General features: G+C 51.8%; 6 protein-coding genes across 12 annotated transcripts; 4 read left to right on the top strand and 2 right to left on the bottom strand.

The window, feature by feature from the left end:
• Positions 1-274: 274 nt before the first annotated feature.
• On the top strand, positions 275-1,216 carry KVP17_000203 (uncharacterized protein; the record flags this gene model as incomplete). Its single annotated transcript, XM_068518988.1, has 1 exon — positions 275-1,216. The coding sequence occupies one exon, from the start codon at positions 275-277 to the stop codon at positions 1,214-1,216; it is 942 nt and encodes a 313-aa protein (XP_068371919.1).
• KVP17_000218 (uncharacterized protein) lies at positions 1,217-2,656 on the bottom strand (the record flags this gene model as incomplete). Of its 2 annotated transcripts, XM_068519147.1 has the most annotated exons (2): positions 1,217-2,301; positions 2,356-2,656. In XM_068519147.1, the coding sequence occupies 2 exons, from the start codon at positions 2,654-2,656 to the stop codon at positions 1,217-1,219; spliced, it is 1,386 nt and encodes a 461-aa protein (XP_068371951.1). The 2 variants fall into 2 exon arrangements, with proteins under 2 accessions (XP_068371951.1, XP_068371950.1); XM_068519146.1 differs by having other exon boundaries at positions 1,217-2,656.
• A 54-nt stretch (positions 2,657-2,710) lies between these two features.
• On the bottom strand, positions 2,711-4,622 carry KVP17_000220 (uncharacterized protein; the record flags this gene model as incomplete). Of its 2 annotated transcripts, XM_068519150.1 has the most annotated exons (3): positions 2,711-2,878; positions 2,981-4,552; positions 4,617-4,622. In XM_068519150.1, 3 exons carry the CDS (start codon positions 4,620-4,622, stop codon positions 2,711-2,713), a joined length of 1,746 nt encoding a protein of 581 aa, XP_068371954.1. The 2 variants fall into 2 exon arrangements, with proteins under 2 accessions (XP_068371954.1, XP_068371953.1); XM_068519149.1 differs by lacking the exon at positions 4,617-4,622 and having other exon boundaries at positions 2,711-4,489.
• A 118-nt stretch (positions 4,623-4,740) lies between these two features.
• On the top strand, positions 4,741-5,784 carry KVP17_000211 (uncharacterized protein; the record flags this gene model as incomplete). Of its 2 annotated transcripts, XM_068519039.1 has the most annotated exons (2): positions 4,741-5,507; positions 5,547-5,784. In XM_068519039.1, 2 exons carry the CDS (start codon positions 4,741-4,743, stop codon positions 5,782-5,784), a joined length of 1,005 nt encoding a protein of 334 aa, XP_068371937.1. The 2 variants fall into 2 exon arrangements, with proteins under 2 accessions (XP_068371937.1, XP_068371938.1); XM_068519040.1 differs by lacking the exon at positions 5,547-5,784 and having other exon boundaries at positions 4,741-5,511.
• A 170-nt stretch (positions 5,785-5,954) lies between these two features.
• On the top strand, positions 5,955-9,197 carry KVP17_000196 (uncharacterized protein; the record flags this gene model as incomplete). Of its 3 annotated transcripts, XM_068518867.1 has the most annotated exons (9): positions 5,955-6,001; positions 6,044-6,522; positions 6,609-7,899; positions 8,325-8,434; positions 8,503-8,580; positions 8,611-8,845; positions 8,873-8,951; positions 8,981-9,061; positions 9,090-9,197. In XM_068518867.1, 9 exons carry the CDS (start codon positions 5,955-5,957, stop codon positions 9,195-9,197), a joined length of 2,508 nt encoding a protein of 835 aa, XP_068371907.1. The 3 variants fall into 3 exon arrangements, with proteins under 3 accessions (XP_068371907.1, XP_068371908.1, XP_068371909.1); XM_068518869.1 differs by lacking the exons at positions 5,955-6,001; positions 6,044-6,522; positions 6,609-7,899 and having other exon boundaries at positions 8,425-8,434; positions 8,503-8,951; positions 8,972-9,061; XM_068518868.1 differs by lacking the exons at positions 5,955-6,001; positions 8,325-8,434; positions 8,503-8,580; ... (2 more) ...; positions 8,981-9,061; positions 9,090-9,197 and having other exon boundaries at positions 6,033-6,514; positions 6,565-7,903.
• Positions 9,198-9,309: 112 nt separating this feature from the next.
• On the top strand, positions 9,310-10,020 carry KVP17_000201 (uncharacterized protein; the record flags this gene model as incomplete). Of its 2 annotated transcripts, XM_068518952.1 has the most annotated exons (2): positions 9,310-9,492; positions 9,532-10,020. In XM_068518952.1, 2 exons carry the CDS (start codon positions 9,310-9,312, stop codon positions 10,018-10,020), a joined length of 672 nt encoding a protein of 223 aa, XP_068371917.1. The 2 variants fall into 2 exon arrangements, with proteins under 2 accessions (XP_068371917.1, XP_068371916.1); XM_068518951.1 differs by having other exon boundaries at positions 9,310-10,020.
• Between the last annotated feature and the right edge of the window lie 321 nt (positions 10,021-10,341).

Below are 10,341 nucleotides of genomic sequence, written 5' to 3'. Positions count from 1 at the left end.
CGGAGGAAACGGCGGAAACGGCGGAAACAGCGGAAACAGCGGAAACAACCAAAACGACAACAAGGACCGCGGTATTACCTACACCACACCAAAACCACGAGGATTACAAGACTTTGGTCTAGAAGAGGGTTTGGCAAACCATGACGACCGCGACTTCGCAACAACATAATCCCTTTCTTACATCGTTGCACAAATATTCAATGGCCTCATTCTTCTCTGTTGGTCACGTGTGAGTAATTGGTCAGATTTGTTGGAATCTCACATGATTGTGTTAATGGCGCTGCTCTCCTTGGCGAAGAGTAAATCGGATTGCTTCTTGTACGGAACCGAGTTTCAGTTCCACACCCTCAACGTACTCGTGGATATCAGCAGCGCCCAATCCTGTGCGGAGGCTTGTCACGAGAGCGACTCATGTAACTTTGCAACATACTATGAAGACAGAGCAGTGTGCCACCTCAAGTCCGAATCGCTCCCGGTGTCTCGGAAACACGCGACGTCGGTTGCTATGCAGTGCCTATACCCCACAGAATCGTTCAAGGTCGCGAACCACACTGACCTTGGATCTCTCGACAGGTCCCCTACCGACATCATAATGAAGGACGTTTGCTTTCAGATGGACATTTTGTATTCTGGAGGGGACATGTCAAATCGGCATGCCAAAGACAAAGAGACATGTGTGGTTTACTGTTACATGCGTGATGGTTGCACGGTCATGAGTTTCGAGACCGCTTCTCATCTTTGCTACTTCAAGAATGGAGGGGAAAGAACCCCATTGGTGGGAACGATTTCGGCAAGCATTGAATGTTTCCCATCAAATACGTCAACAACGACATCAACGACGACAACAACAACGACAACGCCTGAAAACAATATTACCTTGACGGGAACAATTACCACCATAACATCTGCGGTGACGTCGCTTGAAGGAACCACCACGGCCTTGACAGCTACCGCATCGGTGGTTGGAGAGTTATCAACCAGGACATCCATTTCCATGTGGACGACCACAGCACCAACAACCACGTCGCACACAACTACGACTCCGGCGGCGTCGACACTAGATCCGGTGGTCATCATCATCGACAGCGGAGGCATCGTCGTTGATGAAGAAGAAGACGACATAGCAGTTGGCGCTGATGCTGACGAGGGCGACGATGACGACGGCGAAGACGACGATCAAAGATTCCCCCAGACTACCCAAGATCGCCCATGGTGACTAAGTGTGAACACATCTGCCATAGCGGTCGGCCTGCCCTCTGGGAGCCGTCTTATGATTCCACAGCAGTCGTTGTTCGGCGCGAACCAAGTGTCGAAGGGAGAGTGCAAAAGGTACATGCCCCGAATACCTCTTGCCACAGGCCACGCCCAAACCTCCCAACGGGCTCGTGAAAAGATCCCCCTTGATAAGGAGACCCATCTCGAAGCTCTTTGGTCCGTTTGCGCCTGCCCAGCTGGACTGTGACAAGTTGTGAGACCCAATATAGATGAACTCCACGGATACTGGCGTGAAAAGGTCTTCTAGATTTCGTATGGGCTCTGGTATGGCAGACAGACCCAGGTATGTCTTGCAGTGTGGCATACCCAGTGCCCGAAGATTGTAGGCGTTAACATCCGCGTTGATATCTGGTACTGCCTGTGCGACGAGTCGTTTTAGAAAGGAGATGTCCGGCCCCCAATAACGTACATCCTTGTTTACCAATGATGATGGGGTCAAGAAGAGAGATCTCCCAGCATCCCAGCCGGCCCACGACTGGCGGACATCTCGGACGCTTGGGAAAATGACTTTAACCGTTGAGCTCCGAAAGCAGCCCAGGAATCTTGACCAGAATTTCTCAGTTAAGGTGGCCACGGACGATGTCTGAGCTATTAGTACCCGATTTATAGGTTTCAAGTCTGCCAGCTTAGACTCTACCAGCCTCGTTCCGAATTCGCCAGGACAGCTGTAGATCAGATGAACGTTACACGGCATGCGCGACCAATCTGCGCCACCTACTCTGTGCTTCCAGTGAGCTCCGCGGTCCTTACCGAAGGCTCGAGCAAGGTAGGACAGCAACGCCAAACCTTCGCCTTCTGGAGCGGTGGCAGTCATCGGCAGGTCAATGACTGCGACGTGCTGATTCTTCACTGCCCAGTCGTTCTCGATGAAGTTCGCACTGGTAACCACGAACCTTAGCACGGTACCGAAATCGACGAGCAGAAACTTGCTGTGGTGTGTCCCCCACCGTGGAGTTGGAGGGCGAATGACCTCAGCTCCGGCACACTCCACGACGTCGCCATGGAGAATGGTGAGGTGTTTTAATTCTGCAACGAATGAGAAGGCGGACATATTCTTTGAGAAGGCGGACATGTTCTCACCTCTCAGATTTAGGTATTCACCCAACCATTCGACGTCCAACACGAAAGAACTCAGCAAGAGACCCTGTACGTCCAGATCCGGGTGGCTCAGGATCTCCTCTAAGGGTATCGCCGCGAGGTTAGCGCGGGTCAATATCTCGCGCTTAACGGGGCGCCAGTTCTCTGGTGGAACGCCACTGTGTGACATTGGAGGCGGCCGAGAAGAGTCACCGCAAGGGACGCATATGGGAGTGAAGCCCAACGTGAAGGGAACCAACCCTTTGTAGTAGGTTAGGTGCCGACTGCGCTTCATATTCTGCATTTCTTTTCAAATCTTCGATTGATTTCATTTAAAAGTATTTATTTGATTCAATACTCACCTCCGCTTGTATTTCGTCAACTTCATCCCTGCCCGGACAACTCGTAGTCCATCACCTGTGCAGTCATCCAGTTCCACCGCAGGGTAGGTTCGTGAGCTCGAGTTGTACGGCCGAGTACGGACGCAATAATGATCAATCAGGAGCGTGTCGTCCACCAGCAAGGCCTGGTAAGGATGATCGAAATAATTTGCAGTCGTTGATGTTGTTAAATAATAAAAGGGAGCAATACAAATAAATACTTCTAAATAAATGAAGGTTGTGAATACCCTCTGAGGTCGCAGGTGGAGCTGCTTCTTTATGGAGGTCTCATCCTCCCTGACCGTTAGATAGTAGCAGTTCTTGACATCCACGACCCCACCCAAAACCTCCAGACACAATTTGTCAGCGATGTGTTCGATGTGGGTGAATTGCGGACCAGCGAGGCGGTAGCGAAAGTGGTTCTCATATGCACTCCCAGATGGAGGGCATGGCGCCACAAGAAGCCCGCGTTTTGGCAGGCGCTTTCCATCTTCACGCACCGTTTGGAGGAAAGTACTCCAATCTCCGTCGCCCGTCTCAGTCACCTTCCCCTCCTTCCACTGTCGTTGGATTGTGGTGACGACGTTCGCTGGTACAATGCAGGTTCCTTCAGACGGCGTCAGGTAAAAAGTCGGAGTGTCAATAAGACCCCGAAACTCGAAAACGTCACGGAATCTATCCACGTAGGACTCGAAAGGCTGGCATTTCATACGGTCTTTAAGCGCGAGGCGTTCGCTGATGTCACCCATTGATGACACATGTCTTCGCGCACTAGGGACACTTTCGTAGTACCTCTCCTTGTAGGCGTCAAACCAGGTTTCCACCGTTCGTACTTTGTTGACCGTGACTTGCGTGTTGTTAAGTTTATAAGGGAAGCTCTTTCTGAAAGCGTGCGCAATTTTGCTGTCGCGAGCGACAACTATCTCCCCACCACACAACCAAAGCCGGATTGACTGCTCAATGTTCTCAGCGCCCCACGCCAGCATTCCCGGGTCGTACTCACCGCTTTCGTGCCACCAGCGCTGGGTAATGGCGTAGAGCCCTCCAGACATGCAGGGGACCCAATCACTTCCGTCCTCAAACCAATGGAAGGCGAAATTCCATTCGAACATCATCTTGTAGCCCACAGCATTAAGGTTCTCCTTCCAGGTGTTGGCGTCCAAGGTAGGAATGGCTGGCACTGCCACGCGTCTGAAGTTGGCGTTCAGATGGCGAATAATGGGCAGCTCCCAGTTCTTCAGAGGTTTCACGTGGCAGTCAAGGAACACGATTATTTCTCCTGTAGCTCGGTTACCGCCATGTTGCCTTGCAAGAATGAGTCCCTGCCTCTCGTCGTGTCGAATGACTCTAAACAACCCCTCACTCAAACCACCCTGATTAATCGCAGAGATCATCGGAGGCTCTGATGCGTCATCGACAAGGATTATTTCATGGAGGAGACGCGGGTTTGTGTTCTGGATGATGGAGTCCACTGTGCGTTGAAGGTACTCCTGCTCGTTGTGAGCGACCAAAACTATAGAGAGGGTTTTCAGAGGCACTGCCGAGAGCGAGAACCCCTCAGGGCTCCCTCCTTGTGTACGTAGCACGAGGGCCTTCACCGTCTCGGACGACAGCGTGATGAGGCTAGCCATCTCGCGCACACCAGCACGTAGCCTCTGGTTCCCAGGCAACTGACCAGCCAAGACCAAGCACGACACCAGTTGGAGGAACGTCGTCACCACTAACAAGGTCGCAAATGGGAGTCGTCGACAAAACATGACACGACCGAATTCGAGAACGAAGCAGAACAGTGACCAGGAAAATAGGAATCCATCCGGAAGCTGAAATAAAATTTAAAAAAATTAATATGGCTTATGGAAGATTCCATAAAGGTTTTCTTCTCACCGGCATTCGTGATGTGATAACAATCGCTACAGGAGTCGCAGCCAGAAGCGCGCTGCGAAAGCAAGCCTTCAAAGCTGATCTGACAGGCTGCCGGCGAGTGGGGGCGAGCATCTAATTCTGTAATATGACTGAGTATCAACAGGCAGAGGCCGAGTTGGAGGCGCTGGTGCCGCGATTGGAGGCGCTGGTGAATGGCGAGGTCAGTATGTCGACCTACGGTGCTGCCCACGAGGCGATAGTGGGGTTGGAACCTCGAATTATACGCATGAAAATGAAGGCACTAGAAAAGGACCCAGATAAGAAAATTTACGGACCGAAAATGACGGCTCGAGTTTTGGAGATGTCTGATCGTTTCGAAACCGTTCACGAGGTATGGATTGAAGAATTGGAACCTGTGTTGGGCTCCGCCTACTCAGCTCATTTAGAGCGGCTGCGGCAGGAGGAAGCAGCGGCGCTGATCCTCATGAAGACCGAAGCAGCAGCCCTGGTTGCCAGAGGCAGAGAACAGACGCGATTAGAGGAGGAGGAGCGCCAGCGCGTTCTGGTCGAGCAAAAGCAACGCCTCCAAGCACGCAACTCGACCCGAGATTTACTGCTGGACAAGGTGAAGGACGCCTCGGAAGCTCGTCAGGCTGCGAGGTCTCAAGCGATCGCCCGTGTACGTACAATGCAGGCAGGCCTTCGAGACTTGTCGCCAGCCCAGCAGATCTCCAAGGCCCTGCGCGACCTATCTACAAAGCCGAACTTTGCTCAAGTCAGCCGGGGACTCTTCAATCTGCTCAGTGCCGTGGTTAGTGAGCCAGGCGAGCAGAGACATAGGACATTACGCCTGTCCAATCCATTGTTCGGTGCGAACATCGCACATACCGAGGGCTATGAACTGGTGTTGCTGTAAGGAGCTCGTTTTAGTTGATATCTGACGATTGGCAGCGCAGCAGGCTTCGATCTATTCCTCGGGGAGGATGCTCACGGGAGATTAGAAGTCACTCTGGATGCCGCTGACCGGCTCAGCTTACAACAACACGTACCTATCGAGGAGCTCTATTGGATAATGTGGGAGCCTGACGCCCATGCTGACTTCGCTGGCTGGCAGGAGTGGCTTTCTCGGATCGACGAGGTTCGTAGGCGGCTGGGAGTAGCGGCTGGGAATTTCACTCATGCGACCTGAAGCCTGTGGCATTGATCCTGACGATGTTTCTCTGACGCGGTGCTCTGTGGCATTGTGCTGATCCTGACGATGTTTCTCTGACGCGGTGCTCTGTGGCATTGTGCTGGGAAGGAGCGATCCCAATGATGCTACATCTTACCTTTGTGATGGTTTGCGAACGAATTTACAAAATGTCGAGAGGTTCGAAAGCAGTTGACGCTGTTCTGAAGACTGAAACGTGAGTACCGCTGGAGCACGGTACCCATACAATGTCTTGCAGGTATCCTGTGTCACTGGGAGACTTCTGCTTGGCGCACGCCGAAACAGCACAGTGGGGGATTTCAGCTTCGGAGGCATTCGATTCATGTAAGCATACACTCAATACCATCTCACTTTTCGCAGCGAAGGTTGCGGACGAGGGATTTCCACAGGCTCTTAGGCTTGTCCTGACAAACTACGTTCGGAAAATCCAGCACTCCCGCGAGCCCTCCGCGTACCTACGTCCTTGGATCAGCCTAGTGAACTCAATGGTGTATCTCATCGAGTTGGTCGCGCACTTCCCTTATTCCGAGGTCCGTGAAGGTCTGTTGGGCCTCCATCGAGGGCTGCAGGGTGTGCTATACCTCGAGGACCAGCCAGAGGTAAAACTGGCATCGTGTTTCTTGTTGGACCATGTGAAGGCTCGCATGGCCCAGTTGCCGTCCGAGTACCAAGAGAACTTGGAGATCCAAGCGATTCGAGTGGTACTCAGGTACGTGGGTCTAATTCATATCTACTATCATATCCAATTCATATCTCCAGAAACATCATTGAGGGCTACCCACTGGTCTGGCTCCCCAATACAGACCCAAGGCGAACTCACGCCGCTGTCGTCGGAAGCCCTCCTTTCCGATCGTGCGCCCGGCTCCTGGAGCGCCTCCCTCGTTCGAGCTGGGTGGGTACCATCAGCCTGTTCAAGGAGTTCCACTACTTAAGCGCAGTCTGTCAGTTGCGAGACGCACCCACACTGCTAGCTGATTCGAATAGGTTGGGAGTCGTGGTTTATCGGCTGGCTGATCTCTCGTCCACAACTGGTGTGGATTTAGCTGGGGCCCCAGACTTTCATAGTGCACGCTACTCCGACATGGAGGAAGTACTGGGGATGACGCGCTGTACTCTACGGCGTCTAGGGTGCGAGGCGTTCGACGTATGTAGTCTTCTCGACTTTGAGGAGGTGGAGAGCTCAGATTATTGCAGCGGAGGAGACTTGTCCCTTCCTTCAGCGGATGCTTCGCGGCCACTCCTTGATGAGAGCGAGAATGATGAAGGCAGTGAGGCAAATGATGTTCTGTCCCTTCCTTCAGCGGAAGCTGAAGCCATATCGATGACCCCTACTGACGAGCCTTCAGCGGAAGCCATGTCGCATGAATCGATATCTCCGACTGAAGAGGACAGTGATAGTGACGTTGTGTCCCTTCCTTCAGTGGAAGCCCATGAATCGATGTCTCCCATAGAAGAGGGCAGTGAGGAGGCCAGTTCCAATGAGAGTGATGCCAGTTCCAATGAGAGTGAGGAGGCCAGTTCCAATGAGAGTGAAGCCAGTTCCAATGAGAGTGAGGAGGCCAGTTCTAATGAGGAGAGTGAGGACATTGTCGAGCAGGATTGTTGTTCTGAGGAGTCCTCTGAGGTCGTAGTCAGGAGGTTGCCCAATCGCACAGCAAAAAAGTCCGTTGTACACGCAACAGAAGGGGCAACTGCTGGGTATACAATCAAGAGGATTGCGGCTCGACAATCCGGAGTAAAGGGGGTAAAATGGTCGTCGACATCGTCATCTTGGCGCACGTTAACCACCAACCGACAACGGGTCTCTTTCTCGGTTAAGAAATATGGCGAGGAAGAAGCACTTAGATTGGCGATTGAGCACAGAAAGCGCGCCATGACTGTCGTTAGAGCTGCCGCCCGTAATTCTGGGTGCACAGGAGTGACTTGGCAGTCCACAAAAAGAGTCTGGTATGCAAGGTGGTCGGAAAACAAGATAGAGAGGAAAAAAGTTTTCAACCCCAAAGATTACGACAGCGACGAGCAAGCGATGCAAGAGGCAATCCAGTGGAGGAAGAAGAAGGAAGAAGAGTTGTACCAAATAAAGCTATCTAATCTGTGATTTCCATAACGTCGCTAGTATTCGTGAAAAAATGCCTGCACTTGAATTTCTCCTATCCCTAACCAGCACACCCCACAGGAAGACGTCCGCTGCTTACTACTCCCGGTTGGCTGTCCAACCAAAGACAGCACCACAACCACTCGAAACTGCGGCCTGGGACTTGCTGGAGGTCACGGGCTCGAGCCCTATGGTCGTCTCGTATGCTGTGTGAGTGCAGGGTCTGTTGGCGCATAGCAACCGGTTCACCAGACCCGTGAAGGTAACGGTGCAGCCACCCAGCAACTTAGATAGAGATAAATCTCGATCAAAGCCAGGTAAGCGTTTTATTCAATATCACTACCATACAAGTGCCAGCTTACGTTTCGTATGGTGTTCTCCTGGAACCCACAACATATTGGCTTCAGAAGGACTACATCCCCAGTCTGCAAGACGATGTGGCCGTGCCGGCAAGGGAGGAGCCGGTAATCACTGGAGAGGCCAGCCCTAACATCCAGTACTTCGACGACCTCACATCCTGCATAATGAACAACGGTGAGTTGTAAATACTTTAATTATTATTTATTTAAAAAGGTATATTCGGAGGCATTTGCTTTGTCCAGATACGGTCTCTCCGTTCACAGTGGCGATGGCCCCTCACCTGACGTCCGTCCCCTTCGAGATCACTCGTCATGACCGCCGTAGGTGGCACTCGCCGCAAGTGTATACAGATGGCAGAGAGGAGGTGTACGGATCCGCTCTCCCCAAGATGCGCCAACTGAAACTGGATCTATTCCGCCTTTGGGAAAGACGGTCAGATCTCTACGAGCTGTCCACAATTGCGATTGCGTGGCTATGCTACACTCGGTTGGTACGGGCTGGAGTAGTTGGGAAAACTCTTCGAGAACGAGTGCTGGACACTTGCCTCCTCCTCGCTGTAAAGTTCAATCAGGATTGCAATGAAAGGTTAGTAGTTCGGTGGATCGCTTACAGAACCGCTCAAGCGGCCATCCACCACCTCACCATCCTACGTGAACGACCTCAGGACTGGTGTACTGCCTTGGAGTTTTCAGTAGGCATACAGTTTACGAGGGAAGTCAGGTGTACTCTCTGTTGGATTTCTCGTTGCACATCCCACATGAGGTGGTTATTAAAGAGATAGAGGACTATCTCCTCTGGAGAGTAGGTCACCGTGCGACAACTTATTCAGCGCCTAACATTCGAAGAGATTTTTGGAGTTGGGTTGGCTGCCTTCCTCAATGCGTCGCATAAACGTCTAGAGGTGAATCCGGACGACCATGGAAGGCACTCTAATTGATTTGCGATTGGACGTAACGCGCGTTTTATGACTCTAATTGATTTGCGATTGGACGTAACGCGCGTTTTATGAATGCACACGCTACCATAGAAAATTACTGAATAGTTGTCTGATGATAGATACTGACCTCAATTCCAAAGATCCCTACAAGGTTCTGGGCGTACCACGATCCGCTTCTGAGCAGGATATTAAGAAGGCCTACAGGAAGCTTGCTGTGCTGTGGCATCCCGATAAAAATCCACGCAACAAGGAGGTGGCCGCCGAGAAGTTCAAGAATGTTGGGAGAGCCTATGAGGTGAGTTTAACTATGCTTCTACTAACTCATCGGTTTCAGATACTCTCGGATCCTACGAAACGCGCTGATTTCGATCGTTTCGGAAGGCAAGGTCCTCCACGAACAACGCGGCGTGAAGCATACGCTCCTCACCGAACAGCACCCCGTTTCACATTTATGGACGCGGAACGACTCTTTGAGCAATTCTTTGGGGGACGTGATCCATTTGCCTTCGATGACATGTTATTCGCTGACCTGTCTGGACGCAGGTCACCTAGCAGTCCATTCGCAGGATTGGGATTCGGAAGTCCCTTTGGCAACGGGTCTCTCTTCGGACGGGATCCGTTCGTGTCGTTTTCAGACTCCTTCTCCTCGATTCCTTCTGACAGCTTCCACACATACCATTCCACCAGAGTGGTGGTAAACGGGGACGTTGTAGAGGAGACCCGGGAGGTCCGTCATCCCGATGGACGGATGGAGAGGACGGTTTCGCGAGGCCGACTGGGAGAAGCCCCACAGACAGTCCACAGAGGAGCACTTCGGTATTAATTTTTAGAGCTGGCCATGAAATATGTGTGTGCGTTGATTTCATTTCAATATTCATATCCCTTTGATGTGAACAGACCATGACTAGGGGGCTTCGGCAGCTTAAGCGGGACACGAGATAGACCTACCACCCGTGGACTTTCAAAGCACCAAAGATTCAGAAGGTCCTGCGTGGAGCGGATCTCTGTCGATCGGAAGGTTTCAGCATCTGTGGAGGCTTGGGAGTAGCAAGTAGCTTTGAGCATCTATGAATAATTTGACACAAATACGCACAATGTCTGTATAATCAACCCCACGTCGGCATCCCATGTTGTAGAATTATAT

The sequence above is a fragment of a genome (genome assembly GCF_019968985.1).
Source record: "MAG: Porospora cf. gigantea B chromosome Unknown PgB_NODE_75_length_45929_cov_116.463, whole genome shotgun sequence".
NCBI lineage: Eukaryota > Apicomplexa > Conoidasida > Eugregarinorida > Porosporidae > Porospora > Porospora cf. gigantea B.
Note: the sequence above shows the minus strand (reverse complement) of the source record. Positions and strands in the feature narration are given on the sequence as shown.